The sequence below is a fragment of the Panthera onca genome, chromosome B1 (assembly GCF_046562875.1).
Source record: "Panthera onca isolate mPanOnc1 chromosome B1, mPanOnc1 haplotype 2, whole genome shotgun sequence".
Classification (NCBI taxonomy): domain Eukaryota; kingdom Metazoa; phylum Chordata; class Mammalia; order Carnivora; family Felidae; genus Panthera; species Panthera onca.
Window position 1 is genome coordinate 56,416,346 of NC_138342.1, and position 22,462 is coordinate 56,438,807.

The 22,462-nt window shown below is 33.7% G+C and overlaps 1 protein-coding gene and 1 pseudogene across 1 annotated transcript; both read left to right on the forward strand.

The window, feature by feature from the left end:
* Positions 1-1,817: 1,817 nt before the first annotated feature.
* Positions 1,818-1,934, forward strand: LOC132693511 (U2 spliceosomal RNA; annotated as a pseudogene).
* A 3,993-nt stretch (positions 1,935-5,927) lies between these two features.
* LOC132693081 (alpha-S2-casein-like) lies at positions 5,928-21,581 on the forward strand. Its single transcript, XM_060655860.1, has 13 exons — positions 5,928-5,978; positions 7,612-7,635; positions 8,415-8,438; positions 10,067-10,102; positions 11,483-11,506; positions 11,603-11,647; positions 13,233-13,361; positions 13,871-13,897; positions 15,109-15,135; positions 17,283-17,306; positions 17,390-17,434; positions 18,277-18,405; positions 21,498-21,581. The coding sequence occupies exons 1-13, from the start codon at positions 5,928-5,930 to the stop codon at positions 21,579-21,581; spliced, it is 669 nt and encodes a 222-aa protein (XP_060511843.1).
* Positions 21,582-22,462: the final 881 nt, after the last annotated feature.

Genomic DNA, 22,462 nt, shown 5'->3' on the forward strand with positions numbered 1-22,462 from the left:
TACCTAAGGACATTCTGTGTGTGAGTGTCTTGATGAACTATAGATATAATCACTGTAAGATATTAAACATATGACAACAAGTACATACACATTCCCAGTGAAATAATATAGGACTTCCTATACTATAGAACTTCCTTTCTCTCAGTGTATTTATATCCTACTGAACTTGTCTACTCCGAGCCTTTTATTTCTTTTTTTTTTTTTTTAATTTATTTATTTTTGGGACAGAGAGAGACAGAGCATGAACGGGGGAGGGGCAGAGAGAGAGGGAGACACAAAGTCGGAAACAGGCTCCAGGCTCCAAGCCATCAGCCCAGAGCCTGACGCGGGGCTCGAACTCACGGACCGCGAGATCGTGACCTGGCTGAAGTCGGACGCTTAACCGACTGCGCCACCCAGGCGCCCCATTCCGAGCCTTTTATTTCTAACTAATGGTAAGAGTTTCCTTTTCTTTCCATTCTCCTATTAGCTGCATATCAGTCGTATCAGCAAAGGCTGGGATGTTGATAGTTGACACTGAGAAGGGTTTTGTATTCAGTATGTCCATTAGTATTGTCATCAATTCCATTAGGTAAGTAAGTGTAATTGTACACTGTTTACTCTATATTCTAATGAAATTTATAATTGGCACCTGAAACTTAACTTCTTAGAAAACTGAGCTCCTCATGTTTTCCCCACAAACCAGCCTTGTCTCTATCTTTTCCATCTCAGTCAATGGTAACCAGGTTATTCCAGGTGATCAAGCCAAAAATCTGGAGTAATTAGTGAAATTTTCCTTTCTCTCATGCCTCACTTCTAATCTATTAAATTCCATTTTCTCTAACTTCAAAGTATAATTAGAATGTGACAATTTCTCATCACCCTCACTGCTGCCATAATCATGTGTCTGGATTATTATTCCAGTCTCTAAATGGGCCATGTCTCTTCTCTTAACCTCTTCAGTCTGCTTTTTCCCGAGTTATCTTCTGCTTGACATCAGTTTCCATTCAGTGTAGTTGCTTTCTCGAAGTCCTGGCAATACTCAAGAGCCCTGTATCATTGGCCTCATTTTTTCTCTTTGTTTCCACCAAATTTACTATTTTCCAACCATACTGATCTATTCAATATTTCTGAATCTTGCCAGGCATACTTATATTCTAGGACCTTTGCAGATGAGTTCCTTCTGAAATATCTGCAAGGTTTACTTTCTCACTTCCTTCAAATTTTTACTTTTCTGCTCAGGGAGTCCTTTCATGGCCATCTTACTAGATAATGAACACCTCATCCCTACGACAGTTTTCTATCCAGTATCTTCAATTCAGTTTTCCCATAGCATGCAGTGATTGAACCAATGCTTTATTATTTATCATGTGTTAATATCTTAACCAATTAAAATATAAACTTCATGAAAACCACGTTTTCTTTTGTTCATAGCTTTCTTCCAGATGCTTAGGATAACTCCTGGCACACACTAAGTACTCAAGAAATGTTCACTGAATTAAGTAGAGAGTCTTAAGTACATTTTCAACTTCAGCATCTGTACAAATATTTTGTTGATAGCATATATGAAAAATTCAAGTATATCAAAGATTTTGGAGACCTATTCAGAGATGGTTCAAATTTCATTTGCATTTACAAGGCAGAGAATGTGATAGAAGGCCATTCCCAGTCATAGTGTGCTCTAACACACATCCATAGCGTGCTCTGGAAAGATTGTGATAAGGCATAAGGAATGTCAGGAAGTGGGGTCAGAAATGACTCCTGGGAAGATTCTGAATGATCTTGAATTCTCTTTTAAATATCTTGAACATTACCGTAGACAGTATAAGAAACCATACAGCGCTCCTTGGCCTTTCGGTTAAGATCAAGTGTAGTATCTGTTCTTATCAGAAACTATACAAATGTTTTGGTTGAGTAACATGATTTGTTACATACATTTTAGAATGAGAATATTTGTGAGAAAGGTGTGGAAAGTGCATTTTAGAGATAACAAGAAAATGGAAGACATATAAGGAAATTCGTTGCAATTATCTAGCCAATGGAAGATAAACTGGTGCAGAAGCAATGGACTGAAGGTTAGAAGGAAGAAGCTACAAGTATGAAGTCCTTCAGGAAGTTTGGTGATGAGTGAAAGGAGAAATGCATAATGTAGCCAGTGTGGGTGGCACAGAATGATGACATGGGACCTGTAGACTGAAGAATTGAGGATACTGTAGACTAAGCAAAGGAGCAAGTACAAATGAAGCAAATAAAACTTTAAGAGGAGAAGGGGATAAACATATAGGTAAGTTCTTAGGGGTTGGGAGAGGAGCAGATGGACTCATGTCTTATAATGAAGGAACCCATAGAACAGTTACTGGGAGAGTCACAGAAATCAACAAGCATGGTTGTCTGGTTTCTGTGGTCTCAAAAACTGAAAGCAATAAGTAAGAGCAGAAGCTGTTGCTGCTGAAGGCAAGTGGTCCTGGTTGTTAAGTGAAATGAAAGCGTTTACTAAATATCAGCCAAGTGTCAGACCAACTAAAGTGGCAGATATGCAACAATGAAAAGTCCGATTTCTTCTTCTCCAGAGGACAAAGTTACTTAAATGATTTCAAAAACAAAAACAAACAAAAACAAAACAAACAAACAAACAAACAAAAGATGATTGATAGGCAGCAGAAAAAGAGTCATAAAAATCTGAAATGGAGCACCTGGGTGGCTCAGTCAGTTGAGCCTCTGACTTCGGCTCAGGTCACGATCTCACAGTCCGTGAGTTTGAGCCCCGCATCGGGCTCTGTGCTGACAGCTCAGAGCCTGGAGCCTACTTCAGATTGTGTCTTCCCCTCTCTCTCTCTGCCCCTCCCCTGTTTGTGCTTTGTCTCTCTCTCAAAAATAAACATTAAAAAAAATTAAAAATCTGAAACAGATGAAAAAATGGCAGTTCCATGAAACATAATCCCATGGGGGAAAAGCTATCTGTGGTTAATACCAAATATTAATAATTGGTCTTCCCTAGTGTTGAGAGTGTAGTCATGTGTGTGGTAAATTTTGCAAAGATTTCTACACAAAATTATTAGGGATTTTACCTTCTTGATACTTAAACATCAATGCTTCAGCAAATCATAAGACTTGGTTTTCCAAAATGATTCCGTTTCTAATAATTACATGAGCCTAGGACCTAGCATTTTCTCCAGAAATCTCAAATTGGCAGCACTTGGGCAAGATCCAGTTGTGTTTTGGTTCTGTCAGCAGACACAATATTTTTAAAGAATTTTAATTCGTTACAATCAATATACAAAGAATTCTGAATAAGTAATGAAGCGCTTGGCTTATCTTTAAAAAAAATGGAAGATGTGGCAGCTATAGAGCATGTATATTACATGTCAAAATTGACTGGAGCTGAGTATTGGCTTTTCCCTTCAGGTTAGGCTTGAACTTTCAGGAAGGCTACAGTCCCCACAATACTTTATTTTCCTTAAACCTGGACCTACCTTCAGTACACATGTAATCTGATTGGTTACCACAGCCATTTCATTTTGTGACTTGTGAAAAAGTAGGTGCCATGTAGATACCAATTCACTTTGCATAAATTGTGGCTAATTGTTACAATTTATAATTGGATTCAGCATGACTATTAATATTTTACAGATTCAGAAACTACTGAGACAAGTTAAGACTGTAAATCCTTATTAAAGTTACCGCTAGTTCGTAGGACTGCTGAGTTTCCCGTTACATCGCACGGACTTACATACAATAACCATGTTTAGTGGTGGCAAATGGTAAGCAATAAATATAAGGAGTATTATTTTTCATACGTTAATGAAATTTTAATTAACATATCCCAAATGTCACTTTAGGTATTTGTTCAAGATGTTTTTGATAAGAAGGGACACTGGTGTGCCTCTAGGAAAAAAATAAATACTTATCATGAACCACTTAACCAGTACATGGCAGAGGTAAGCTGCACAAACACGGAATAATCACTACACATTACAACATCCTCATTTCCTGTTATCATGCTCTAAATCAAGCTAAGTGGAAGTGCTCCTTGGAATATGTGGTACAAATATTGGATGGAGAAACTACTTCTAATCATCATGGCTTCTCAGAATTCAAATCCTTTTTAGGTATTTTAAACCACAGAATTACCATATCATGGAGGAACTAGGTTTAAATAGCGAGTGATAACCCATTTCAGATATCCGACTGCCTGTACTTCTTGTCTTCCATTTAAGAAGCAAGGTAATATTTTTCACTTATCCTTTTTGTTATTCTACATGCATTATAATATTGTAAAATCTAATAACATAGTTCTAAAAAATATTTTTAAAGAAATTAATGTCAGTGTACTTTAAGGTCCTTTGAGAAATTGTTTTAGGACATAAGCTACTGATTTAGCTACTTTTCAGTGCTTCTGGGTACAATTAATGTATAGACACCGTAAAATGCTTATTATACTACTCTATCTTATTACGAAGTGCCAAAGTCTTATTTTAAGAGCTAGGTCGTCATAATGAGGTTTTTGGAAATCCAGGGTACTGTGTATTTAAGATGTGGACTCCTGGATCACTTCTTTCATGTGTTAATCAGACACAGTAACCCAACATAGCTGCTCTGGAGACCAGAGATAATATTTGCAATGTAACTACTACAATGTCTGGCATATAGCAGGTATTTAGTAACTGCAACAATTTCTATGTTTCTCATTTATCAATATGCTAAAAACATTACTTTAACTCTCAGCATCTACATTCCAATTTCTTTTATCCCTGGAGAACCAAATGTCTAAGTAAAATTGAAGTAAGCTGTTATAAAATAAATTTATTTCATATTTTAAGAGGCAAAATGATGTTTATAATATTATAAAGCATTATCACTATGAAATGCTTCTAAAATGAACATCCTATGCATCATCTTGTAACAGTAAACAAATATACCTGATATTCTTAGTAAAAATGAGAAATTAATTAGAAATTTAGGCAATGTAAATCCTAGGACAGAGTAATGCCTATATGTACACAATCCCCAGAAGTGCATAGGTAAAGATCACCAGCAAATTTAATACTATTTGAGTAAAACAAAATCTTACTCTTTAAAAATAATCAATTTAATGTGTTGATCTAGACAGTAAGACACTGTTATATATAAACAATGCATTAGAATAATTATTTCACTTTTCAGTTCTTTGTTTAACAAATAGGAAAGTGAAGTTGATATGTAGTCAGCAAACCTTATGGACTAACACATAGTCATGGTATTAGAGATTGAGCTGGAAGGGATTACAGAAATCAGTCTTATTAGCAGTCTCTCTTTTGCTACATATATGAGATGCAGTGATGTTTAATGATTTATTCAAGCTTCAGCAGCCTGTCTCAGACTGGGAGACACCCAGACCTCCTTGCACCCATCACAATATTATTTCCACCTGCTACTTCTCATGAAGGAGCCAGACTGCATGTTTTGATGCACCTGATATCTGTTTAAACATGAGTTTGTCTTCTATTTTACAGCTCTGATAGTCCTTGTCCACAAGATTGAGGAAGAGTTATAAATAAATGGCCTGATTGAGTGTACTTATTTTTCATCACTGTATCTTCATGTCTGATATGTTGTATGTAGCAACTAGTCATTGAATGAGTAAGTTAGTAAACTAACCAATTACATATAGGGCAAAAAAAAAAAAAAAACCCTACTAACTTGCTATACCCAAAAAGGAACTTCGACATTTTAGAAACCAAGATTTCACATTATATTCTGTTAATAAAATTTCTCTTTATAAAGAATTTGTCATATTCATATCCATGTGTTTCTCAAGTGAATCTGCTTTTATCAAAGTTTTCATTAGACTTTCCTAATTGCCTGGAACAAAGCTAAATTAATGTACAATTATTGAGAAAATGTGTAATTTTTCAGGAGAATAAAACTTATTAACTTGCTATATACCTATTTTACAGAACTAAGTAAACATGAAGTTCTTCCTTCTTACCTGCCTTTTGGCTACTGCTCTTGCAAAGCATGTAAGTATAATGACATGTTTATGATTATCTATTCTTATTTAAATATAAGAAGAGTGAATCTTTTATGCAGACGATGGCAAGGGTAGGGAGCAAGAAATAGAGACAAGTGTGTGACTTTTAAAACCTATAATCAGAGGTTTCATTGGCCTTGCCTTATACAAGGTATCAAGGTGGACAAAAACACTTTTTATAAAGTACTCTCCTTATAGGATGAAGGAGATGTTAGCTATAGGTTAAAAGGCATGAACTTCCTCCCATATCTGCTTGAATGTACTGGGGAACATTTTTTGACTCCAAGAACCGCTTCCTAAAAGTAAGAAATATATTGAGATGAAACAAGGATACCTTGAAAAGTGTAGGAAAGCCACAGAGAAAATGTAGACTCAAAAACCATCTGTCAAGGAAGAGTCAGAATTTCACTATTCTTGGTTACAGTAGTTCAGAATCTGTTTAGACAGGAAACAGTGATGTGTTAAAGAGTGGTTCTCTTTGAAAATCACTGCCAAATAACTTACTGCAAAATAATCCCTTAACTTCTCAAGGCATCGTATTCTTCCAGTGAGAATATAGTAAATATACCACAAAATGATACAGTGGACTAGATATGTCATGTCAATGAAGTGCTTTGAAAACACACACGTGGAATCTACTAAATTCCTCAGAAGTAACTGATTTTTTCCTTTCCCTTCTACCCCCACTGTCAATCCCTCTTCCATACCCAATATCTCCCTCCCCACAACTGCACTATACCTTAAGGGGATCAGAATTCTCTGCATCCTCTGTTTCCTATCTCACATACATATCTTGAAGAGTTTTTTTGTTATTTCTTAAATTCAAAGCCAATTCGGGAGCAAAATTAGGGTAAGAATTCCATTTAGGTAAATAGAAAAAAATAATCATAATAACACTTCAATGAGCAATCTTACACCAAGTTTGATTATTTCTTCTGCCTATAATCTACTAGTCTTAGCCACACTTCTCCCTTTCTCTCTAAGTCAGTAATTGTCCTCAAACTTTCCTTTAAGATTAATTAAATCTAGGGGCGCCTGGGTGGCGCAGTCGGTTAAGCGTCCGACTTCAGCTCAGGTCACGATCTCGCGGTCCGTGAGTTCGAGCCCCGCGTCAGGCTCTGGGCTGACAGCCCAGAGCCTGGAGCCTGTTTCCGATTCTGTGTCTCCCTCTCTCTCTGCCCCTCCCCCGTTCATGCTCTGTCTCTCTCTGTCCCAACAATAAATAAAAAACGTTGAAAAAAAAATTAAAAAAAAAAAAGATTAATTAAATCTAGAAATCAACATAAACTAAATAAAATATAATATCATGGTGTTATAACATTTTAATATTCTGTAGCACATCTACATTTGTATTTTAGGCTGTGACAGGATTAATACTTAAAAACCAAGAACCCAATCATTTCCTAAAAGTAAGAAATATGTTAAGCCATAACAATGACTTATTTGATGTATAAAATGATTTATCTATTAATATTATGGGAAACATCCCACTAAACCCTAAGCATTCCCAGAAATGGATTTCTAGAAGCTCCATATCCCCAAAACAAGAACAACAACAAGACAGATTTTCACTTTAAAATAACCAATAAAACTGAAATTTGTTTTTTTTTTTAATGCAAAAGATGGAACATCACTCCTCCAGTGAGGTAAGACACTTTAATAAAACATAAAATCCTTTCACCTAGTCAAAACATAAATGCACTGAACTTGTAAGTATTTACAATATTTTTTTTACCAATAAGACTACAACTATAGTGCCAGAAAAAAAATTGGAAGTGCAACCATAAAAAAAAAAAAAAAAAAAAAAGAGATGAATAAAGACCAAGACCAAAGCTCTATAAATTCTAACTATCAAGATTAAATTTCTGGGTTTTTCCTAAGTTGTCTCAATATTAATGATATTCGCTCAGAAGTCACGATAAACACTGTATATTTTGTGAATCCACTTTATGTTTCTGCAATAAAGACTCATGTTTTTCTGGATCCATATTAAGTGCTAATTTCCAAATGACTCTATCCATAGGTGCATAACAGGTGTCCACAGAATTTTCAATGTTACTAAAGGATTTTCTTGTCTCCTGTGATATATTTTGTCTCTTTAAAAAATACCAAAGAAAAAGTAATGAAAATAAAAGAAAATTGGAAATTGTACAGTGAAAATAGAAAATCTTCTCTTTTCTTCTCTGTGGATGATATTTAGGAAAGTTTTTGATTCAGCTATTCATAACTGAAAATAGTGTGGAATGAGCTCATTATCTGAAATATAGTAAGTTAATTACATACAGGGAGTGAAACTTTGATCAATTTTGTTCTTTAACCTAGGCAGAGACTCAATGTTATCTACCTAACGGTTGTTGATTGACAATTTATTGCTAGTATGAATATAATCTAGGTAAGTAAGTCATATTGTTTTTCTCTTTCTAAGGAATCTACCAGCATCTCCCAAGAAGTAAGTCCTAACTTAAATTACATATAATTTTACTTTTTTATTTAATCAACACTATAAAAGAAGTTATTTGTTCTGTAGAAATTTAAACAGGAAAAGAAAGTGTTCATTCATCCCAGTAAGGTAAAGTTTAATTTTTTAATCTATTACTCCTGATTGATGAGGTATCTTTTTCTCTCAAACATGGGTCATTTTCTCATTAACCCAAAATGAGTATTATTTTTAATTATAATTGTAAAAATGGCGAGGCTTTCCACTGCTTTACCAAAATGCTGTGGACTAACATGAAAGGGATAGTAGGAAAAGATTTGTGGGCTAGAACGTGCAAGACATGCTATTAAAGCAGAATATCTTTGAGTTTCTTTTTTTAATGGTCCATCATCTTTACCTTTCTTCCCTAATTCTGTACACTTTGTTTACGAAGTTGATTTTTCTTGATATCACATTATGACCAAGAATATTATACTTCATTTCAGTAAATGCGATCTTTCTTGGTATTGTTTTCTTTTTGGGGGGAGACATTTGTCCCACATCCTGTGAAGTATATATTGTTTTCACATCTGTAAGACAATGTGAAGCAAAAATATTATATTACTTTGAAAAAAAAAACATTGACATTAACCTAGATTTGGAAAACATATTCCAAGTGAATGAAATTTGAAAACCAAGATTTTTTAAAAGAATGACACTAAAATTGCACCCTCTTACCCTAATTCTACGAATAATTAAATTGGAGGAAATATATTTTTGCATGGATCAACTAATACACTGATTTCCACATTCTGTGAGGAATGGAGGACTTATCTTTTAATGGTTTTCATTCCTAAAAGCTTCAAACTTAACATTCGTCTTTCTCTTTTTTTTTTATTTTTTAAACTATTCTCTCTTCTTTAAATGTTTGTTTGTTTATTTATTTTTGAGAGAGAGTGTGTGTGAGTGGCGGTGGGGGGGGGCAGGAGAGAGGGACAGAGGATCTAAAGTGGGCTCTGCACTGACAGCAGCGAGCCTGATGTGGGGCTCGAAACCACAACCCATGACATCATGACCTGAACCGAAGTTGGGACACTCAACCGACTGAGCCACCCAGGCACCCCTAACATTTTCTTTTTTAAAAGCTATTTCCTATTGTAATATTTTCTTGAAATTGACTCATTTAAACTTAAATGAATTTACTATAGAAGCATATATATATTTACTTCCAAGACAAATGTTAGTTGACCTGATATATTTTTTACAATTCAGAATGAAATAAATAGTGACTACTAAAATGAAAAAAAAAAGTTTATCCATGCATTGCCTAAATTAATCTTGTGTGTTCATTCATTCTTTTGGCCAATTTACTGAACAAGAACTATGTCTCAAACACTAGTCTGTAGGGATACAATAATAAATAGAACATTCTCTGGAGATACAATACATACAATAAATATGACAATAAATACTGCTGATTGTATGTTTGTCACCAAATGGGAAATTCTAATATAATTCATACAAAACCCATACAATTAAAATGAATCTATTTAACATTTCTTTTTATGGAAGAGGAATTTTTCCCTTTATAATCAGGATAAAATGTTTATAAACAATGCTTTGGAGATAAAAAATATAATTATTTTTCTTCTCTCTTCAAGGAAATCACAAGAAACATAAATGAATTGGGAATATCTGTAAGTATCCTCTTTTAATAAAACTGGAAAGAGATATATAAGTTCTTAAAAATGACAATTTTTCCCTGCTCACCTTAGTAGTATCCACCTAAATTGGTCCATATTCTTTTGAGACACTTCCATTTAATCACAAGATCATTTTTATCTCTTCCACTTGTTTTCCAAAGGTGATTAATAATGAGCAACCATGAACCTGGTTTTATTGCTGTTATGTTAATCCTTTGAACTTATCATATTAATGACCATCTAGGTGATATGAGAAATATCCCCAATAACTACTAATATTCAAGAATAATCCTGAGGATTTCTTATGGTGGCTGGATTTTGATATTTATTATTATCTTTCAAGGAATATTCTAGCAGGTCATCTAGTGAAGTAAGAGCCCTTTTCTTTTAACATCAAATAGCAAGTTCATCAAGAAATACCAGATTTCTAGCAAAGTGTGCATTAACTTATTAAAGTCACAAATAGGGTAAACAATGGAGAAATCACTTACCCAAATGGATTGAAAGTGGCTATCTACACCACAACGTACATTGGTGCCTTTCATAGAGGCATCAGATATCTGACTCCAGAGAAAAGTGCATTTTAAATCAAGCTCGTGTCAAATCAAGAGCCTACCATTTGCCTTCAACATAGTTTTATCCTGAAAAGCCTCTCAATATTGCTTAGTGCAGTAGTTCTCAAAGTGTTACTTCTCAGCTAGCAGCATCAGGCATTGTTCTGATATACTTTAAATTTGAGAAACTCTTGTCTAAAGGGGGTGATTAAGGGAAGGCATTAAGATGTGTGGGTCACTGGTTTCAGAAACAATTCATATGGTAGAAATATCCAAGCAAAAAGCATAATGTGAAAACATGCCCGGGAAAATAAGAGGCCTAGTTGTGGCCCTGAGCCCTGTGGCCTGAGGCCCAGCCTGAAATCTTTCTACATATGTCTAGGAAGCATGTTTTACTCTTTCCTAAACTGCAAATTGGTAACTCAAATGGAGAGCCAATGGTCACTTATAAATAACTTTATATCCTCTAGAAAGAATGTGTAGGATTTACTTTGCCACACACCTCACTAGGCCTACTTTGCAATTTGCATTTTTTTTTGTCACTTACATTCATTCTAGGGCCTTGATATTGTATGAATAATGTAGAATTGTTGAAAATTTTGAAATGAAGCATACTTTCAGTTGCATGCTATGAGTTTGACACAAAGCAAGGGCTCTGATGATGAATGTTTTAATTTATTGAATTCATAATACAAACGGTATATTTCTCAGTAGCGGTGGCATGGGCCCCAAATATTCCAATAAATTGACCCTTACCACTCTAGTACAACTCTAAGGTGAAGTCATGCAGTTACAGTAGTTCTTCTCTTCTTCCCCTAAGGAGTCTGCTGAAGTTCTCACAGAGGTAAGCAACGTTCATTCAAACAAAATGGATTTATGTCACTTAGCAGTGTTTTCTTTTTGTGAATTTTTATAGCAAGTGCTTTTGTTTTCCTAACAGAAAGCTAAGCCCACTGTGGAAAAGAAGATCTACCTACAGCAACTGGTAAATTTCTCATACAAATCACAGTTTCAACCATCTAACTACGGCTATGTCTTCTCCCAAATGTTCACATAACTTATTATATACCGATCAGATATTTACCCCCAAATTTATAGTAGGCATTTTTTTCTATTTTTGCTACTTTAATTTCTGGCTGCTATCTTGTCAAATTTGTGGATGTGTTTTAAGAAAAATAAGTGTTGAACAATTATCCGGCCGATGTTGAAAGAGTTACAAACCTCGGAAGATTAGTTTCAAGTTTAAATGATGGAAGTTAGATACCAGCATAATTGAAGTATGACATTATTGCCCACTCAACTTTTGACAATGGCATCATAGATAGATATCTCAAGAGTAAAGGTTTCCATGCCATACATCATATAACCCATCCTCTATGAACTAGAAAAGTTTGCCATAGGCACAAGGGAAGAGCGCACACTTTGGAGTTCAGCAATTTGTGTTCCATTCATAATTTCTCAAATTATTACTTAATTTCTCCAAGCTATAGTTTCTTCAACTATAAGTGAAGATAGTCATATTGACCCTGCAGAATAATATTAGATGATATGTACATGAATTATGTTTAAAAATGTTTGGAACACAGTAGATGCATCTAAAAAAGTGGTAAATATTGTTATCATATCGCTATACAGAATAGACATTCCTTCTAAACTTTTTTTAAACAGAAATAGTCTTTCTTTGAACACTAAAAATGGCACTCTCCAAATAAACCTTCCCTTTTTAGGAAACTGTAATTACTGTAAAGGCCATTCTTATACTTTGTTAAAAATGCTTCCAGTAGCTTTCTGCCTTGTACCACTCTTAATGTTGTGGATTTATCCAATAATTATACTCAGGCAATTCTACCAAATGATATTTTATATACCCATTTACTTTCAATCTCTATGAAATGAAAATTTTAAGGAAAGATACTATTGTCATTTCATATTTAATCTCTAAAAAAAAATCTTTAGAGTCAGATCAAAGGCTTTGGCATTTACTAGAATTTTTATTGAGCAGGATAGACATAGTTAAATGATAGATAGATATAGATGATAGATATTTCATTTTACCTTATTTATATTATATTCTTATAAATAGTAGGTACTATGAAAACTGCTATATATTTTACCAGCTATAATCCTGCATGGTAAGTAATGCTCAGAGAGATTAAGCAATATGATCAGGGTCATGGATTCCAGTGACCAGGATCAAGGGAATTAAACTTCAGTTCTATCTGACTGCAGACCAGAATTTTTATACACATGGGAAAGAAATGACAGACACTTACCTTTAATTCAAAAAAATGTCTTTTTCTTTCCTTATGCATTTGTTCTTTTCACACAAGGTATTGTTCTGGAGGCCTTAATTAAACAGATGATTTCTTTAATTCTGCAATTTACTACAAATGTAAACACAGTTACAACAAGTTTTAAGTGACTAGATTATTCTTTTGTTAGGTAAATTTGCCACCATTTACAAATTATCTGTGTAATTTGGTTCTGTGGAGACCTGCTTTGACTCATGGAGGAGGTTCAATATTGGACTTATTATTGGACTCAATATTGATCATTTTCCTTCTTTCTAGGACAAAATCAACCAATTTTATCGGAATTTGAACTTCCTCCAATATCTCCAAGCTCTTCATCAACCTCAGATTGTTATGAACCCATGGGATCAGATTGAGAGAATGGCCTATTCCTTTATTCCCACTGTGGTAAGTGCTGCTTTTTTGATTTACTGTTTTTCTTTTTTATTTGCTTTTATTTTTGTTTTTGGTAAGGGATGAGATCAGGATAAAGGTATGTAAAATAGCTAGATACCCAACAAGTTCTGAGAACACAGAACAATAAAATATTATAGTCCAGAAATTAAATTACAAACAATACAGTCCAAATTGTAGTAACATATACAATTGTAACCATAATGAAAAATAAGTAATTTCATTTAAATTTAGTATCCATGTCCTTAATGTTTGCTCATATATCATTTTTCTTGGTTCCTCAATTCTTTAATGTAGGAGAGAGATAGATTATCATTATCTTTATGTAGCAAAAAAGACAATAATGTAAGAAAATGCAGGGAAGTGAAGTAACTTGCCCAAGTTCCAAGTACTCTTCCATTTTGTTTTATAAAACAGTTTTGTATTAAGGAGCTTTTCTTCATTTCAAAAATAAATAATGAAATCTCCCTTGGCCTTTTTCTTTTTAATATACATATATACAGAACAGAGAACAGCTCTCCACCAGTGAGGTAAGGCATTTTACTATAAAGATAATATCTCAGTAACTAGCAAGATATTAGACACTTAATATGCACTGCCCTAAACAGTCTTTGTTCCAGTTTTCTTAAGCAATAAATTTAGACTTACAGAATATGGGAGAATTGGCACTTCAGATCTCCATGAAAAATTTGGGGAGGGCAGAAAAAAAATGTACACATCCAAAGATAATGAAGATTAGATTTGTGCTAGGAGACTTTATGAAAAATTTTAATACTACTACTTTTTTAAAGGTCACTCATTAATACTGCTACCACACCAAGAGATCTGGTGTATATCTTAAAATTTGCAAATGAAGTGGGAGCAATCCAAAATATCATTCTCGATAAGGACTCTTGTTCATTCAGATCTATACAAAGTATTATTTTCCAAATGTCTTCCTGCATACCACAAATGACTAAAGTCATTTTCATATCATCCAAGAAATAGCCTAGTTTTGTCTTGCTTATTTTGTCTCTGAGAATGAATAAAAGTCCAAAAAAGAAACGAAAATATAACAATTTTTAAAATAAGATTAAAATGTGTAATTTAAGAAATTTTAAAGGAATCTGGCAGCTTATCTCAGGAAATAAATCAAAACCATTTATACTAAATATATTTAAGAAATTATTTTTTATTTTGTTATGGCTATACAATAAGTATTATTTATTTTATATTTACATAGGCAGGAAAATAATGTAGTTATGCATACCAGTCAGATAAGATTTATTTATCTATTTGTTGTTTCATTAATGAGATATGTCATTCATCATTCGTTTAAGAAATATAGGGGCACCTGGGTGGCTTAGTTGGTTAAGCTCCAGACTCTGGCTCAGGTTATGATCTCACTGTTCATGGGTTCAAGCCCCACACCTGGCTCTGTGCTGACAGCTGAGAGCCTGGAGCCTGCTGCAGATTCCTTGTCACCCTCTCTCTCTGTTCCTCCCCTGCTCTCTCAAAAATAAATAAACATTAAAAAACAAATTTTTAAATGTATATATATTTACGTGATCTTAGATCTTAGATCTTACGTGATCTTAGATCTTGGGTATGTAACCACGATTAAAAGAATCAATAAAAATAAGTTTAATTATATTCTTCCTCTTTATGAAAGAGGAGTTTTTTCCCTATATATTCAAGAGTAAATTATGTATAATCAATACAGTGGGAATAAAGTATCTAATTCTTTTTTTATTTCTTTAAGGAAACCTCAGGGAAGACTGTTGATATGGTAAGGTATTGATACTATATAAAGCTATATTTAATTCATATTTTTTCAAAGCTAATATTAAAATAGTAATAATTAGGCCTATATAAAATGCTCTTCTTTTAATGAAACAGAGTGATATTTTTAAGTTACTTAAAAATATAATTTCTGTCTACCTTTTAATGTTGGGTTTCTCAAGTAACTTAAATTCTTTCTTGCATGTAAACAAGACTCTTCCTTGTGGCATAAATATGCGATTTCCACTGCTTCTTAAAAAAAAAAACTAGTTTTTATTATTTTTTTAACTGAAATTTTACTGCAATCCTTTTTCACCTATCGTACTAATATGCTTGTAATATGAGAAAGATCTTTTATTTAATTTTTTTAACATTTATTCATTTTTGAGAGACAGAGTGTGAGTGGGGGAAGGGCAGAGAGAGAGGGAGACACAGAATCCAAAGCAGGCTCCAGGATCCGAGCTGTCAGCACAGAGCCAGACTGGGGGCTCGAACTCACAGACCGTGAGATCACTACCTGAGCCGAAGTCAGAAGCCCAACCTACTGAGCCATCCACGTGCCCTCCAAAAGACCTTTAATTTCATGAATATTAAGAATATACTGTTAAGGATTTAATTACCTTGGTCCCCAAATTTTGATGATGATAAGTATAATCATGATCTTATTTCTTAAGAAATCTTCTAGCAACTCATCTAGTGAGGGAAATGATACTTTTTAAAAAAATTTATTTCATGAGAGAGAGAAAGAATGGGGTGGGGAGGGAGGAGAGGGAGACAGAATCCCAAGCAGCCTCCATGCTCTCAGTGCAGAGACCAAGGTGGGTCTCAAACCCACAAATCATGAGATCATGACCTGAGCTAAAGTCAAGAGTCGAATGCTCAACTGACTGAGCCACCCGGGCACCCCAGGAAATGATACTTTTAGAATGAAACAGCCAAGGGTCACCTGGGTGGCTCAGTCGGTTAAACATCACTCTTGATGATCTCCTGGTTCCTGGTTTCCAGCCCCACATCAAGCTCTGTGTTGTCAGCACAGGACCTGCTTGGGATTCTGCTGTCTCTTGTCTCCCTCTCTTTCTTCCCCTCCCCTGTTCACGCACTCTCTCTCAAAAATAAATAAACATTTAAAAAAATAAAATAAAATAAATAAAACAAAATAAAATAATCTAATAGTTTATTGAGAAATACTGTGCTTCCCTGGTACTGGTTAATTATTTTAAGTAAATTAAGTATTGCTAATTTTTAAACAGAGCCATATCAAAATATCCAATAAGGAAATATTGGCAATAAAGACAAAACTTCATAAGAAATATATACAGACTCAAAATCATTTTAGAGATTTGAAATGAATTATGTACATAGTCAAGTGTTTTGTTCTATCTCATACTTTTGATAATGTATAGCTGAACTCTGGTTCATCGCAAATATGCATTTTTTAAATAAGTCAATGGCAAATCAGGATCTTGCAATTTACCCTGATTCCCTCTCATATTGTTTAGGGGTTGAATATTGGTTTGGGTTATGTATCATGTAAATCACAGGTACAAGAACACCTGCTGTAGTAGAATGAATCAAGTCCATGAACATAGTGGGAAAACATCTCAAGAGAAAATGAAGCATGGATTGTGGCCCAGAGTCTTGTGACCTGAGGCACAGTCCAACATCTTCTTCCTCAGTGCCTCACAAGCATGTGTTACCCTTTCTCTCAAACTCAAGCTTGGGCCTGTGGGCACTAAGAAAAAACAGTAGTCTTTCTGGAAATGGCAAACAGGTTTTCCACATACCTCCACAGGCCTGCATCATTTTTCTTTCTTCTCTCTCTTTCTCTCTGACTCATTCTCCCTCTATTTAGTTTGCATCTGCCTATACTGTATGAGAATTTGACATTATATGAACAACGTAAATAGAATATTTGAAACAAAATATATTTTCAGCCAAGGATCTTTATGTTGACATAAAGAATGCTCTGATAATGAATATTAAAACTCACTTAAGTCATAATAAAGTCCTATAAAGTAGCACTTTGTTTCTTGGCAGCCATGGCTTGGCCTTTAATTATTAAAATAATTAGCTCTAGTTCCCTACTGTAATGACATAGATGAAATTACTGGTGGGCTATCCAAATAAAGCTGATTCTTATTTTCTTTCCTTAAGGAGTCAACTGAAGTACTCACCAAAGTAAGTATTTTCATTCAAACCAAATTAACTGAATACCATCCCATTTTTTTTTATTTGTCACAGTTTATTTTTGTCATTAACAGAAAATTGAGCTGACTGAAGAAGAAAAGAAGTACCTAACACTTTGGGTAAATTTTCCATACAAACATTTATAAAATAACTGGACTAGATGAACATCGCTGAACTCCATTCCTCTCAACAACTGTTTTTAATAAATTCTAATTTCAATAAAACTCTTCCTTATACTCTGTCAAAACTGTTGGAAAAATATTCTCCCATAGAATCAACTGTACCATTGCATTGCATGTATCCACCTAGCCATTATCCCCTGGTTATTCTAAAAACCCACCAACTGTCCATTTTGGAAAAACAGGAAATTATCCCGAAGGGAGATGCCTCTGTGCTTAATTCCAGTTTTAATCCCTACAGTAATCTACAGTCAGGCCCACATAGATGCTTCAAAATAGAACATGGAGGAGGGAAATATATATTAATCATAAAATAGGTGACAGGCTCTCTGCAAATTGCTCTCTATGAATTCATTTACCTCTACAAGATGACACTCAGATTAATAATTGGTTCAGTGTCACAGATTCTACTAAATCTAATCACACATTCTATGTATACGACTGTAAGGAAACCATGTTTTTCTACTGATCCTGGAAATGCAACCACAATCTGAGAAACTTATTTTAGCAAAGAATATTATCCTCTTGCCTTCTTACAAGTACTTCTTCTTTAAGTATTTTGGGCTTGAAGTCTGAATTAACCAAGAATCTTCTCAATTCTATAGTTCATTCTATGAATGCAAATATAGAAATAACATTTCATGAATTAGCTTTCTTTTGTTTAGGTCTTTTAGTATCATTTAGAATTTACCCAAACAAACCAAGTTTTAGTTTTTTTTGGTTATGTCCAGGTATGCTCTGGTACATGAAATATTAAGACAATTACTTACATTTTTTTCTAGAACAAAATCAACCAATATTATCAGAAGTTCACCCTGCCCCAATATCTCAAGACTGTTCAGCAATATCAGGCAGCATTGAAACCATGGAATCACAATAAGATAAATGCTTACCAAATTACCCCTATTCTGGTAAGTTGTCCCTTTTCATTTTTAATTTAAAAAATGGACTTATCTTTTGTAGTAAAAATAAGCTGAGGAAATGAAATAGAGAAATAAAATTCCAGCAGATTCTATTTAGTAGAAGATAAAACAAAATTAAATATTTCTAGGCTGGAAATTGAATTATAAATGATATGGTGCAAATGCAGCTATAATAAAAATAATTATAATGATAAATTGCATTTACATTAGATTTAAATTTCTGATGTATTTGCTTATAAAATTTCAATTGATACCTACAGCAGTTTTTAGCGGTAGTTAACAGAGAATACTATTTCCATTTTACGTAAGTATCTGAAATTCTAAAAAGTAGTCCATGCTCTATTTAACATTTCTCCTTTATTTAATTGTTTTTTAAAAATGTGACTTAGGAAGCATTCTTTTTCAACATGAACAATAAATGAGAGAGCAAGAAATTGAACCCAGAGAACTGACAATTTAATATAAGTAATACAGAATTTAGAGTCAGAAGACCTGACATAACTAAGCTTTTGATTTTGAATAAGTCACTTCATTCCTCAGATATTTTTAAAACATGATTTAGTTTCTTAGATATACATGTAGCATTTAAAGATATCTTCCACATTATTAGAGAAAATACGAATTTGGTATCTATAGTTTGACTATGAGATGCCTAAAATCTGTTCTAAATATTTCCATGGAGATTTAAATATTATTTTTGTTTGTTATTATAAACATTTAGCTAAAACATGTCATTTATTTCTCTTTTAAAGAGACACTTTTAAGAATCTTGAATTAACAGCTTCTACTTCTTTTGGTAAGTGCCTTTAGGCTTAAAACATAAACAATTATTTAAAATAGAATTTTTATGTGAAGAATGTGACCTTAATATCGTTAAGCAATGTAGTTTCAATTTTGATTAAATAATAATTTGGCTTGTGAAATATCTTATATTTTGCATAAGAATTGTTGATTCATAAATGTAAGTTACCTGTGTACCTATTTCATGTGTTTTATAAATATTTTATAAAACATATAATAAATAAATTAAGAAAATAAATTATAAGAAATTTTCTCTGTAGCTGATGATGCATTCAGCCAGAAGCAATGGCATTGAGCAGAAACTGTCACAAACTTAATGTCCACAAAGATGTTTACCCATATCTTTGAGTTGAGCCAAGAAGTGAAGACTCAGCATTTCTGTTTGGAAAATATATAATTATCAAGGGAGTTTCCTGCACAAGTCAAGCCATTTTAAAATAAATTCTCTGCATCATTTTCTCTGGAAAAAAAATCATCATTTTTTTTTTGATACCCAAAACCTACTTTTCCTAGTTTACTTTTTTGATATTGTAACCACTGCTTTAAAGCCATGGTGGAGATCCAAGGAAACCAATGAACATCAGTGTTGCTTTTATATACTCACCTTTAATTTTTCTTATATTTTCCTTACAGTATATGTTATTTCCTGTCTTGGAATTCTGTCTCCTTCAATTTATCGCTTTGTTCTTTTTATACGCAACAGAGCAAAGTAGGCTTCAGAGAAATTAGTAATAACAGTAATGTATTAAGGCATTTACCATGTGCTGGTCACTGTTCTAAGTCCTTTGCCTACATTAACTACTTTCATGCTTACAAAAAAAACCTATGAGGTAGTTAATATGATCAGCCAATTTGAAATAAGAAAACTGAGGCCCATGGAAGTTAAGTAAGTTGTTAGTGATCACCCCGCAAAAGTTGAAGAGCCAAGAGTCTAATACAGATTTCTGGCCCTAGGGCTCAAACCTTCCACTACCAATGCCACACTGTACACAAAGTCCAGATAGGCTATTTTTTGAGAGGATACTTTAACTTTAGGTACATTGTCACAAACTCGATTTGCTTTGTCATATCATTTTTGTCCTTCTAATAATGAAAAAGAGTCAGATTCACTAAACAATCTTCTATGAGAAAAATACAGCAGTGCCTGGGTGGCTCAGTCGGTTAAGTGTCCAACTCCATTTTGACTCAGGTCATGATCTCATGGTTCGTGAGTTTAAACCTGCATCCAGCTCTGCACTGACAGCAGGAACCTGCTTGGTTTTCTGTCCCCCGCTCTCTCTGACCCTCCCCAACCTGTTCTCTATCTTTCTCTCTCAAAAGAAATAAAAATAAACTTACAAAATACTAATGTAACTACTATGGGTAAGAGCTGAAAATACAGTTGTATTTTATAAATAGCAATACTCCCCTTGCTATCATCATTTATATATTTTCTACATTTCTAAAACGCTGATCATGTGCTCTATCATGTGAGACACATGAAAGAGATAGAAATAAGATCCCAAATTTGCCCTCGTTAAGCTCTGTTCTACACAAGGACGCAAAAATGACAATACAATGTACTAAATGCTAAGTTAGAGGCATGAAGATATGGTAGTACAGGAAGATCAAGTGATGTATTGGAGTTAAGTCCTCAACTAAGTCCTCTCATATAATTAGAAATAGACTAAGCAAGCCAATGGTGGCGGGGGGGGGGGGGGGGCGGGCAGGAATAAGGCAGAAGATACTGAATTGACAGAAAAATTACAATAATTACAAAAGAAACAGAGAAACTAAAAAAAAATGTACAATAGATTCTGAAGACTTTAATAATTGTAAAGTGATTTCTTAAAATATCAGCCCAAAGTCATTCATCACAATAAAATTCCTTTACTAAAATCTATATTGCACTTAGATCAAAAGAATTAAAATATAGGAAACAGCAATATTTTATGACTAATAAACATTTTGGAAAATAAAAGTAAGTATTCCATTAAAGTTGGCTGAAAATGTAAATGTTTACCATTTAATAAATAAATATGAACATTACTTTTGTATGCTAGATTAAAGAACCTGGCTATTAACTTTCATCCACTCATTAATTATTCAACAAATAGTTATTAAAATCCTACTACATGCTAGATATCATTTGGGTAGTAGGAAATAACTAAAAATGATTATAAATAATAACATTCTGCCAGACGAGAATGGTTGCGTATTTGTGTGTTCTATATACAGACATACATTATTTCTGGAAATAAATCTAATAGGTAATACAGGATTGTCTTTTTTTCTTTTAGGTTTGGCTGGAAAATCTATCTTCTACATTTTCTTATCTACCATATTACTTCATTACTACCAGCATGCTTGGACAGACCTATTAATAGTGCAGAAATGTTGAGCCAAAGGAAGACTGTGCAGAATATTTCCCGAATAGTTTATACTTTTCCTGTTAGTTCATGTTGAGTGTATTGGGTCTGTATTGTGGTTTCATACAAACTGGGCTGATGATTATTTAAGATATTTTCATCATTCTTTCTGAGTTATAGAACCGCCTTTTTTCCCCCAAAATAAAATTTTAATTGCAGTCTTTGGTGTGTAATCATCATTTCCATTGTTCAGACTGGCCCACTAGGTTTTAATATTATAAAGAGTCCTGTAACAATTGACTTTAAATGAGCTTGGCTCACTGACATAACTGTACACTTAGATTTTACTTCTCATAATGGATAACTTGGAACACTACAGATTATATTCTCCAACCACAGTTGGGTTCAAAGTTTTATTCAGCTATCATTCTACCATCTCTCTCATTCATGCTCATAAATTGCCATAGCCTCAACCACAAACCCTCACTCCTCTCAGTTTACATTGTCTTACTGAAGAAGGGAGTCAGACATTGGGAACACAAACTTTCTAAGCACCCCCCCCCTTTTATTGGTATCTGACAAATGAAGAAACACAAAATGCAAATAAGTGGGTACATGCATGTATTATAAGGAAAAACTCTGGATGAAAATACCCAGAGAAGACAGAGGGAAGAGAAAGTTAAAGAAAACTAGATTAGAGATCAGAAAGTAGGGGATAAAGATGAAGGTTATTGAGCTTAGAAATTTGTGTTATGCATTTGGTTGTGATGGGAAGACACGGGAGGGGTGTACACAGGATAGTGACATTATAAGACATGTGTCTTTGGTGAAAAGATTTGAAAATTTGAGACTTTTCCTTTGATTTCATAGAATATTCCAAACTTTTAATCCTTCCA

Bases quoted from the DNA above. Each gene is read 5' to 3' on its own strand.
- LOC132693081 (XM_060655860.1), top strand. From the start codon at position 5,928: ATGAAGTTCTTCCTTCTTACCTGCCTTTTGGCTACTGCTCTTGCAAAG. The intron at 7,636-8,414 runs GTAAGACACTTT...TCTCTTTCTAAG, and splicing joins AACATCACTCCTCCAGTGAG to GAATCTACCAGCATCTCCCA. The intron at 18,406-21,497 runs GTAAGTTGTCCC...TTTTTCTTTTAG, and splicing joins ACCAAATTACCCCTATTCTG to GTTTGGCTGGAAAATCTATC.